At 34.2% G+C, this 12328-nt stretch overlaps 1 protein-coding gene across 6 annotated transcripts in view; it reads right to left on the minus strand.

Moving 5' to 3' along the window:
- Positions 1 to 12328, minus strand: part of chd6 (chromodomain helicase DNA binding protein 6) — a 90313-nt gene that overhangs the window by 31809 nt on the left and 46176 nt on the right. For all 6 annotated transcript variants that reach the window (XM_009302700.5, XM_694268.11, XM_073954634.1 and 3 more), the window contains 6 exons: positions 7850 to 7993; positions 4720 to 4975; positions 4390 to 4600; positions 1429 to 1624; positions 1146 to 1310; positions 851 to 1030 (listed from right to left, as the gene is read on the minus strand). In XM_009302700.5, coding sequence (XP_009300975.1) covers positions 851 to 1030; positions 1146 to 1310; positions 1429 to 1624; positions 4390 to 4600; positions 4720 to 4975; positions 7850 to 7993 — 1152 coding nt within the window. The remainder of the gene's footprint in view (positions 1 to 850; positions 1031 to 1145; positions 1311 to 1428; positions 1625 to 4389; positions 4601 to 4719; positions 4976 to 7849; positions 7994 to 12328) is intronic.

Genomic DNA, 12328 nt, shown 5'->3' on the forward strand with positions numbered 1-12328 from the left:
TTATGAGCCAAATTGAAATAAGAATTTTACTTTGAAATAAGATTACTTTGCTTACCCCATTGGCAGATTATTTTGCTTGTTTTAAGGAAAATCTCACTTCATTTTTACTCATCATGTTTGAAAACAAGACAATATTTTTTAGATGTCTAGAAAATGCTTATTGATTGAAGAATTTTTAGACATTTGGACTACCAACAGAAAAAAACTCTAAGCTTTTGTGCTTATTTTACACATTATCCACCAGTTGTATGTCCTGTATGACACAGTGGCGCCTGAGGAAAACAGGAGCTCATACATTTTCTAGTTTTTCAGAGCCCAAATACAGTACAAACAACTTTGAGAGTAAAAGTTAAACATAACAGTGCTTGTGCCATCTAGAATGACTACCATAGCAGACATCTCATGCGAGCTAGTGATGACATATGATGATGCGTTCAGGTGTTGTAGTGGCATCTTATTTTCATCCCTAGCCCTGACAATGTAGGCATAGGGGTAGGGTTATTGACTCTATTCTTCATGTAGGAGCGGGTGCAGCCATTGGAATCTTTTTGGCTTGATGCTGCCAGTCTCATTCACTTCCACTGATTTTTAGACATTAAAAATGGCTCGTTGTGCTGCTTGATGTTACAAACTGATGCTTTCTCATTACATTATTCTTCTTTTTCATGTATAGTCATGAACACACTTGTTTGTAGACTAAGTAGTTTGGCTGTTACCTGCCGTTTATTAATCCTAGTCATTCTATTTAATGTATAAATGATATTTCTGTAAAATATCCAATTTCGTCCACCCTGAAAAATGTGCTGATGTGACTACAGAATAGCCTGAATAGATATTTCCAGATGTATACCTTGGCAAAAGTTGATCCTTTGCCCTCGGACTGGATTGTGATGGTCTGTGTGCGCCGCTGCAGGATCTGATCAATATCCTCCTCGCAGAATTTCGAGCCCTCATCTTCCTCATCCATGAGCGCGCCATACGCTCCCTTCCTTAGAAGATCTTCCACCTCCATCTTGGAGAGCTGCTGAACCTATAAAGGGAACGGCATGACAACTTGTCAATATCATTACTCTGATATAAATACTATAGAGGTCTATGTAAGGTCCTCATTGAGAAAACGAAACAGATTTTTCCGTATGTCTCACCCCGTTGAGACTGCCCTTGCGGTTGATGTCCTGCAGAACAGCTTTGTCCAGTCCCAGTTTTAGACTGGCCTTGTCAAACATCTCCCTCTCATATGAGTTTCGAGTTATAAGGCGATACACTTTCACTGCTTTGCTTTGACCAATCCGGTGGCAGCGAGCTTGAGCCTGTGGCAAACCAAATCACGTTCTTGATATTTGTGGTTTTAGGAAAGCCTTTTGCTGATAAAGGGCGAGAGGAAAACTACAACAGGAAGACAGTTACGCAAACACGCTATAGCTTCACCTGCAAGTCGTTCTGCGGGTTCCAGTCTGAGTCAAATATGATGCAGGTGTCAGCGGCAGTCAGGTTGATGCCCAGACCTCCTGCTCGTGTGCAGAGGAGAAACACGAAGCGGTCAGAGTCCACCTTACTGAAGCGATCGATGGCAGCCTGCCGTAAATTCCCTCGGACTCTCCCATCGATGCGTTCGTACGTGTACCTGCATGAATGGAACAAATTACACATGAGAAAAATCACAGATGTATTTCAGCTATGCATACCAGCCAACATAACTCCTTAATCATCACAGCTCTCATGTTTTGTTAGTAGTTTTAGCTATGCATTTTGAAATTTTATGAGCATACAAGATTTTGAAATGTTTGTGAAAAATGTTTATGACTGAGGGTGCATTTCTTTTTGTCAAAAAAAAAAAAGTTAAAAAACATGTGTTTATATATATATATTTACAGTTGAGGTCAGAATTATTAGCCCCCTGAATTATTACCCCCTCTGTTTATTTTTTCCCCAATTTCTGTTTAACAGAGCGAAGATTTTTTTCAACACATTTCTAAACCTAATAGATTTATTAACTCATCTCTAATAACAGATTTATTTTATCTTTGCCATGATGACAGTAAATAATATTTGACTAGATATTTTTCAAGACGCTTCAATACAGTTTAAAGTGACATTTAAAGGCTTAACTAGGTTAATTAGGTTAACTAAGCAGGTTAGGTTAATTAGGCAAGTTATTGTATAACGATGGTTTGTTCTGTAGACTATCGAGAGAAAAAAATAGCTTGAAGAGGCTAATATTTTTTACCTTAAAATGTTTTTGTTTTTTTTAACTGCTTTTATTCTGGCCGAAATAAAACAAATAAGACTTTTTCCAGAAGAAAAAATATTATCAGACATACAGTAAAAATGTCCTTGCTCTGTTAAACATCATTAGGAAAAATATTTCAAAAAGAAAATTAAATTCATGGGGGTGGGGGGGGTGAATAAAATTTGACTATATATACACACACACATTAAAATTTAATTTATTTCTGTGACTGAAAGTTGAGTAAGAGTTTGTTCATTTATTTCCACATTAGAAACTCGTGGCTATTTAATGGTATATACACGGTGGTACAAATTATTTTTTGTACTTTTGTAACAGTTGTACCTTATATTGTACAAAAACGAGCTCGAGTTCTGTATCTTTTATGGTACAATTGAAATGAAGGTACACAATTGTTCTCATAAAAAAGGTACATCAGTGTTAGACAACACCTTTATTATATTTTCTATAAAAATAAATATGACTGGAAAGGCAAAGTGACTTTCTGAATAATTTCTATAATAAAACATGAATCATCATTTAAAAGCATGTGTTTAAAGAAACTCATAAACATTCATTATTAAGTTTTATAATACAAAACTTTAGGTGTTGTAAACTAAAAATTTAAGGCATTTTTAATAATCATTTGGTAAGTATTTTCTGATAAATACATTTTCATTATTGATATCTGCACCTTTTGGCGTTTACTTTCCACTAAACACATGAGCTGGCAAAAGTCCTGCATATGCAGAGTGTTCATGCAGAAGTTTTAGCATTGTAAAAGTAATCAAACATTTTGCATCTCAAAACAACACTTTTGCATGATTCTATTCTATTTTAAAATTAAGTCGATTTGATTTACTTTTAAGTGATTACAAATGTATTGTGTAAAAATTGGAGTAAATAAATGTTTTATATTGTACAAGGGAGAATGTATTTCTTTAACATTTTTGAGAAAAATGTGAAATGTTTAGAAAAAAATAGATGTTAAAGTATTTTTATTCTTTATTGTAAATAGAAAAGGTGCATTTACACAAACATAAACATTTTTAAAACATTTAATAAATGTACTTGATATTTTATATTTACTGAAAATAAACTGACCCATTTTGGATATAGTAAATTGGCTTTAAATAGTTCTTGAAGGAACACATTCGATACCGTTAAGGTACAAAGTGTCTCTGTAGTGGTACCTTTATGGATCTGATTTGTAACTTTGATGAAGGTCAATACTGTATCTGCAGGTTTTAAAAACCAAAGGTACATTTTGGTTTCCCATGGTACAAATCATGTCCTTAAAGGTACAAACTGCAATGGTACAAATGTGTTTCTTTGTCTTAAGGTACATTTCTCTTCCCTGAAAAGGTACTGCCACAGTGACAAGGGTTTATACCTTTTTTAGTACAACATTGTTTTTTTTTGGGAGTAGGATCCATTTAAATAAAAACATATTAAATAATAATACCTTCATTCCTCAATGATACAGAAAAAAATGACTAAATATAATTAAATATAATTTTATATAAACATTAGATAAAAATGTTCAGATCATTTTGTAATAAAATTGTGTGTAGATTTTTTAAAATACCCATTAAAGTGTCTAAAAACTTTCACATTTTGTCTTATAATGACAGAGGTGATTTAAAGCTGAATTTTCAGCGTCATGTGAACGGTCGTTCTAAATCATTAGAAATCATTCTAATAAGATGATCTGATGTAAAAAAAAAAAACAATTAAAATATACACAAATCATAGAAACAGCATTTATTTAAAATAGAAAATGATAATATAAATGTCTTTACTGTCAGTTATTATTAATTTAATGCATCTTTTGTTTTCAAAATTCATGTTTAACTATGTATATTTAAAAACTATTTTTTGGGCTGAAATAATTGTAGTAATAAGACAGACGATCCCTATTATCTAATGGAATACTCTGGCTGTGAGAATAACTACAAATGTACTGAATTTTTGTATCATTACAAGACATTTTATAAATCCCACAACTTTAAAACAATTATAAAAATTCCAATTATAAACAGAATTTTGTAATTATTATTTTTATTCAAAGCATTAAATAATCAGTGTTTTGATTTTATGTTGACATTCTGAGTCGATTTTCTCATTTACTAACAGTCTTTAAACATGATACGCTGCCTCACCTCCTCTGAATGAGGTAGTCCTCCAGTATATCCAGGCATCGGACCATCTGGGAAAACACCAGCACTTTATGTCCTCCGGCCAGCAGTTTGGGCAGCAACTTGTCGATAAGCACTAGTTTACCAGCGGCCTGAATCATTGCCTGCAGCTGAAAATCTGCAGCATCTGAACTGTAAGTTTTCCTGAAGCTCTCAAGGATCTTTTCTTCAGCGCCTAAAGAGAAGATAATAGACATTATGTCAGCTCTATAAATTAGAGGTGTAAGTGCTGAAATGTGAACAAGATATTTGACAAATTGCCATTTTTGCGCCACATCTAAGCCCAGAAGTCACCTGTAATGAGGTACGGGTGATTGCAGCACTTGCGAAGCTCCATCATGGTGTTGATGAGGTTGGGCATGTTGTGCTGGTTTGCTCCCTTGGCGAGGAAGGCAAAGTTTTTCTCCAGAATGGCACGGTAGTATTTCTTTTGAATGTTAGTGAGCTCCACCTCGATGATTGTCTCCTCTTTAGGGGCCAGATTCTTCTCCACGTCATCCTTCAGTCTCCGCAACATCATGGGCTTCAGAATGGCTTGCAGTTTCTTTACCTGCGGATGAGTTTATGTTTCTCACTTTAAAGCTGGGCAGATTTATTTTGTACGATATAAAGCAGCTTTGCTGTAGAATATATTGCACCAAAAGTTACTGTGGTAAACAATATTATTGTAATTTTATATAAGGGACAGTTTACACAAAACTCAGTACTACCTATTTACTCTCCCTCAAATGGTTAAAAACCTTTAGAAATCCCTTTTTTCTGTCGCCTAACACAAAGCTAAATATATTGAAGAAAGCTGCAAACCTGTCACCATTAGCCATGTTTCCACTATCGCGCCTAAGCGAACGTGCAAGCGGGCGAGCCAGGGCAAGTTGCGTTTCCACTGTGACTTCCGGGGCATTTTTCGGTCTGCCAAAAACATTGGGTCAAAGTGGGCCAGCTGGGGCTTCGGGGCGAAGTGAAAGAAGAGGCGGAGTTTGCCCGAGTCTGGTAAAGATGGTGTGCCACCATTATACTAGTTTTCTGAACGCACAGGAGTACATGCACAAAAAAATAAACAAATAAGGGAAAGGACAAAAATATAGCTGGTCAGTTTAAGATATTCCATAACACACCTTATAGGCTAAGGGTGTTTTTGCTTATGACTGCTCTTATGTTTCCCTTTTAAATGTAAGGTTGTTGCATTAAATAATAAAGTAGTTTTAATTTAATAAGGGATATTTCTTTGCTGCATCCTCTTTGATGTTTCAATAACATATAATAATCTTCACACCATGTTATAGACACAACCAGTAACAGTCAGTTATCGAGAGTTTGTCAAGTTTAAATGATGTGTTTGTGCATGAAATGTGCTCATTTAAATGCATGTGTGTGTATGTGATAGAAACCAGTCGAAAGAGCACTCGCCTCACAGCTCTGTTGATGCCGCGAGCGGTTGCTTTCTTTCTGTATTTATTTTAGGGATAATACAAAATCTGAATACAGCAGAAAGACATAAAACTTTACAAATCACATGTCCACTTTTATAGGCTCAACACAATAATGTCATATCTAGATAAAATAGCCTAAGCTTTATTAAAATCATTTAAAGAATTAAAAATATCGGATATAATAAAGTCACATTAAATAAATAAACCAATATAAAACAAACAAAAGCTATAACAATTTAGGTATATATGATACAAATAAATGAAACCATTTCAAGCCATTTTAAACTTTCATTTTACAAAGGCCTCTCTGAAAAAAAAGATTTGAGATATCTTCTAAAAACTATAAACACAGGAGGAGATTTGATATATTACTTATTAAGTGTTATATACGATGATATTAATCAAATTGTGCAAACAGAGCATTTTAGGGTGAGAGAAAACTTTAGAAACCACCTTTTTTTCTGTCATCCAGTCCTGCGCAGCGCAGCGTTATAATAAACGATTAGGAAAAACTGCACATAAAAATGTGTCCTCTGTCCTCAAATTATTGTTTATGTTTTACATGATGTAATAAAACTTAAAAATTAAATTTTAAATGTAGAGCTTTATTAGTGGATAGCTGCTGAGTGCAACAAAATATTGACCTTATTCTAAAATGCGGAAGTGCGCCTGTTTTCGCGATTGTCTTAGAACTTCCTTTTCAGTCGCCTATGGGAGAAATGACTAGGAATAATAAACGGCAAAAAACGGTCAAACTACTAGCTCTACAAACAAATGTTTGCATGGCTATACAGACCAAGTAGAATAATATAACAAGGAAATATCAGTTTGCAACATCAAACAGCGAAACAAGCAGTTTTTATGTCTAAAAATGAATGGAAGTGAATGAGACCGGAAGTCTCGTGCCAAAAAGATTCAAATGGCTGCGCCCGCTCGTCTGCGGAGAATAAGGTGAATAGGCTAAAGTCTATATTTTTCTACTTGCTCTCATGTCCTGAAACACCTAACTGTTTCCTTTCCTTCGGTTTCCCAGCATCCTTAAATTATTCTCTTAAATAAAGGGGAATCACCTATTAAGTGTCATATAGCCTAGGGAAATATTAATATGTTTAGGTGTCTCCGGAGCATTTGGGCTGAATGTGTGACAGCGTCTATTAAAACGAGGATGTTATAAAATATGTTTTATACCGAGTTATAACCAGAAAATATCTGTGGTTTTATTATAAGGATGGTGCGCTGGGTCATCCCTCCGTTTGTGGTGAGACCACACGATGCACGATGCCAACAGTCAGTCAATAAGTAAACAAATATAATGAATGAGAACATAAAGGCCTGTGCGTATAGACATATAATGTAATGCTGTTCAGTAACGTGTCATTTGTTTGTTTCGATTGTCTTTCTTTTAATTGTTTCGTCATGATACGATGGTGTGCTTTAACTACCTGCCTAATTCCTGTTGAACTGGGCAGGTTGTGTGATGTTTGATTCGGGGGACATTCTGGGGGTGGGGTATGCATGACGCTCTGCGAGCTACTAGTCTGACTGTGGGAACGCAACATGATTTCGGCCTCATTGTTCATGCTCCCTGGCTATTAGCACGGTTTAGCCTGGCCTGATAAAAGCCCTGGCTTACACTAGCCCGACAGTGGAAATGTTTTTAACAAAATAAAGAATCTCATAAAAACGTGAAACAAGTAAAGAGTGAGTAAATGATTACAGAATTAAAATTTTTGGGTGAATTGTCCCTTTAAGACAAGTTTAGACAAGGGCTAGTTTACACGAAAATCAAAATGTACTCGCTATATACTCTCCCTCAAGTGGTTATAAACCTTTATGAATTTTTTAATCAGCAGTGTAAAAAATATCTTTTTATTATGTTCACCAGAAAAATAAACTCATGAAATGTTTAAAACCACATGAGGGTGAGTAGGTGATGAGGTCATTTTCATTTTTGGGTGAACTATCCCTTAAAAGCAAGATCACAAACTTCTCACCTGTTCCTCTGTTTTCAGGTCTCCGAACTCCTCCAGGAACGTGGTTTCAGAAGGGAACTGTGAGGGTTCGAGAAAGTTCAGCAGACTAAAAAGTTCCTCAACTGAGTTCTGCAACGGCGTTCCGGTGAGAAGGACTTTATGTTCCTTGAGAAAGAAGAGACACAGAATAAACATTAAGTTCAGTCTGCTGATTCATTGACACACACAGCCTCTCTCTGATGAGTGTATAACTTCTATTTTTAGATTTTTGATAAGTTTATCTAAATGATTTTACAGGCAAGCCCGAAATTATTCATATTTCTGGCAAACTCTTGACTTATTTTTTGTTCAAATGTAAATAAAAGCTGAGAAATATATTTTTACCCCTCTTAAGCAATATTTTTGGGGGGATTTTGGAGTTAAAGTTGAATTATTAACCCTGAATTTAGCTTTCTTTTTCAAATTATTCCCAAATTCTGTTTAACACAGCAATTCAATTTTCATAGTATTTACTATAATATTTTTAAACATTTTCTGGAGAAAGTCTTATTTTTTTTTTATTTCGGCTAGAATAAAAGCAGTTTTTATTTTTCTTAAACCAATATTATTAGCCCCTTTTAGCAATATTTTTAGAGATTGTCTACAGAACAAACCATCATAATACAATGACTTGCCTAATTACCCTAACTTGCCTAATTAACCACCTTACGCCATTAAAGATGCAGTAGGTGATTGTTTTCAGAAACATTTTTTGTTGTGCTGGTTGACAGTCTCTTTACATTCCAATAGTACTGAATAAAGTAAATTATCTAAATGTGTTTATATGTATTTTTATATTCTGGGTAAGGCAAAAAACAAAAAAATGTTCATCTAATTAAATATTGTCAGGCCGATAATTCCCATAATTCTGGAAAGTAGCCCAAACCATCTGTCAACCAATGTAGATTTGTACATTTGCACACATTTGTTCACACAGATCTGCCATTTGCGCGTGCATGCACGCCGCGTTCACATGCACACAAGACAGTGACAATTGCTAAATCAAAACTTTTTAAAATCCAGAATCAATATTGAGTTACTTTTGCACGTTGTAAGAAGGACGACACCATGGCTGAAGTATTACTCTTAGGTAATGTTATGTTTTAAAACTATTTTAGTCACACAAAGCTGATGTAGCTTGTGTTGTTATGAATGGGTTATATGCACAGAAGTGTTCAGCCACTGAAATGTTTCGGCGAAAGATTGATGTGACTATTTTCAGTTTCAAAAGAGATCTTTTACAGCATTGACAATGCAGATTTTTTTTCAGTTTAATAACAAAACATCAGTGAATAGCGCTATTTCACCTAGTGATTTAATGGAGTTTTTGCAACATGCTGGAATTAAAAGGATAAATAATGCTGTATGTTTTGAAAGTTTGTAGTCTATATATATATATATATATATATATATATATATATATATATATATATATATATATATATATATATATATATATATATATATATATATATAGCTTTGCTGAGCTTAAGTAGGCTTTAAGTAGGCTTTATATTCACATTGGTTCATTTTTAAACAATGACAGCCTGTGACGTGCTCCCGATATTGTTTACCGCTACTCTGAATATTCGGTCTAAAATAGCATGTAAGAATGGCTTAGTAATGAGTGTAATTCCTGCACACCGCCGGCCAACCACTAAGCATACACTAGTCGCTTTAGGACTGCGTGTGAGATGGACCTGCAATCCTTGCATGCATGAAATGTTGCACATTATGACAAGTTTTGCTCGCTAACTACATAACTTAACTGAAAAGTGCTAGATATAATATAGTTTTTAGTTAAGAATTGTCGTATTATAAAGTACTTGACATGAACTAGTGGGTCTCTGTCATCTTTAACGTGCGCATTCGTGATTTCAGGAGGCGTGGCTTTGGATGGCAGGGGAGGGACTGTGCTAACATATTGTGCTAACTGGTTCGCATTTAGGCAGATTACCCACGGCACCTTTAAATGTCATTTTAAACTGAATACTAGCATCTTGAAAAATACCAAGTAAAATATTAAGCATGTAAAGATAAAAGAAATCAGTTATCAGAAATAAATTATTATTAAAACTATTATGTTCAGAAATGTGTTGAAAACAAATCTACTTTCCGTTAATATAATATTATAATATATATATATATATATATATATATATATATATATATATATATATATATATATATATATATATATAAATAAACTAAAAACTTTCAAAACATACAGCATTATTTATCCTTTTAATTCCAGCATGTTGCAAAAACTCCATTAAATCACTATCTGTTAGCTTTCACTACTAACAGTAGCTATGCCTTATGTGTTATGTACAGACCACAGTATATGAAAAATGCATCATCTTATCAGCAGTAAGATGTTATTTTGTTATAAAAAACACAGCATTGCGTCAAAGGTAGATGAGTTTGCACACACTGGCCACCGCTGCAGTGATATGTAAAGCGAGTGAGATGAGATTACTCATTCTGTGTCCAGAGAGGGTGTGCGTATGTAAATGCAGTGAAGCAGAAAGAGATGGCACTATAGTTTAGCTTGCAGATGGCATCACTTACCCTTTTCTGCATTTAGACCTGAAACACTTGTAGACTTTCAGATGTTGCTAATATGGACCCTTTTCACAAGATGGTTCGTTTAAAGGGATACGTAGTTCACCCAAAAGTGAAAACTCATCGTTTATTCAACTTTCGCTTGTCAAAAATCTGTTTGGGTTTCTTTTTTTCTGCTGAACAACAAAAGATGTTATTTTGGGAAATGCTGGAAACCAGTAACCATTGAGTTTCATAGTATTTGTTTTTATTTTTGATAGGTTTACAGGTTTCTAACATTCCTCAGAATATCTTCTTTAGTGTTCAACAGAATGAAAGTTGGCAACCGCTTGACAGTGAGTAAATTATGTGTGCATTTTTGTTTTTGGGTGAACTATAGCTTTAACAGTGTTAATGTTTTGATTTTTATTTACCTGTTTTTACATTTATAAAACTATACTTTTGTATTAGAGCTGCACAATATATTGTGTCATCATCAACAACACAACATGAACCTTCACAATAGTTATATGGCATGATATGCAATGATATACAAGATACATCTGCATGTGTTTTTGTGGTTTGTGACTGTAAAATGAATTTTTTATAAAGAATTCAGGCATAAGAAATTGTACAGTTTGCAACCTGAATAATGATTAATTTTATTGAACTCTTTTTTTTTTAATTTAATTACTGTACATAAATACTGTTAGACTCAGAAAACACTATTTCAATTGCATTTTTTCTTTGCTGTATTTATCTGTTTGTAGATTGTTTATAAGATTTTATGCAGATGCGCTCCCACTACAGAATCAATATAAAATGATCAGTTCTTTCTTAAAAGAGAGATTCAAGTCACCTGGTGAAATTGTATTCATATCAAAACACATATTGCAGAATAACAAAATATCGTTAGATTTTCCAGAATCAGGCAACTCTACTTTGTATTATATCATCTTTGCATCAAATTTAAAAAAAAAAAAAAACAAGTGGTCAAAGTTATCAGACTGCCTTTATCAGACTCTCACCCATTTTAACCCCTTTTTTCTGAAAGTTGTGAAAACACTTTAATGTTTTTCTTTAGTTATTTCAGCAAATTGGAATGCAAAAAAGGTACTTTCCCATTCACTAAACTTTAAGGCCCAATTCCAATTCTACCCCTTAGCCCTTTCCTTTACCCCTACCCCTTGTTTTGCATGTTCACGGCAAAAAGTAGGGGTGTCCCAATTCTCATTAGCTTGAAGGTGTAGGGCTAAGGGGAATGGGTTAATAGCCCTTCGAACAAAGATTTTTCAGGACCACACTCGAAATCAAGGTGTAAAAAAATTTCCCATAATACACCAGCCACAACAGCAGTATTGCTGAACCCGGAAGTAAGGAGATCCACTAATTAGTATTTTTTGTCATTATTACAAATTTTTCAGACAAACAAACACGTTTTAATATATTCATAACCGCGTTCGTGTTTTACCTTTATGATAAAAAAAAAAAACAACTTAATAAAAATTTTAAAAATGCTAAATTTCGCGACCTTTAATCCATAATCATAACTCCTGTACAGCAGTCCCACACCATTCTGACACTCGAACACCTTATCAGAAAAGTCTAATGGCTGAGAATGAGCTTTTTACAGTGTCTGCTATAATGTTAATGCTGTTCTTGTGTGTTTACATAGATGAATATGGCCACTGTGTAAATGCACAGTATAGTTATGATCTTATTGCCATGTTATATCGTTATGATAACATAATAAATGTCTTCAGTGATTTCCTGAAGATAAATAATAAAAAATAACACAACTGGAATCACTACAGCAGTCGCCATCGTCTGATCTCATATGAAGCATCAGATGGCGAGGACATATGATGACATGTGCAGGTGCTGTAGTGCTGTCCCAATTCTTAGGGGTAAATTTTA

The sequence above is a fragment of the Danio rerio genome, chromosome 6 (genome assembly GCF_049306965.1).
Source record: "Danio rerio strain Tuebingen ecotype United States chromosome 6, GRCz12tu, whole genome shotgun sequence".
Classification (NCBI taxonomy): Eukaryota; Metazoa; Chordata; class Actinopteri; order Cypriniformes; family Danionidae; genus Danio; species Danio rerio.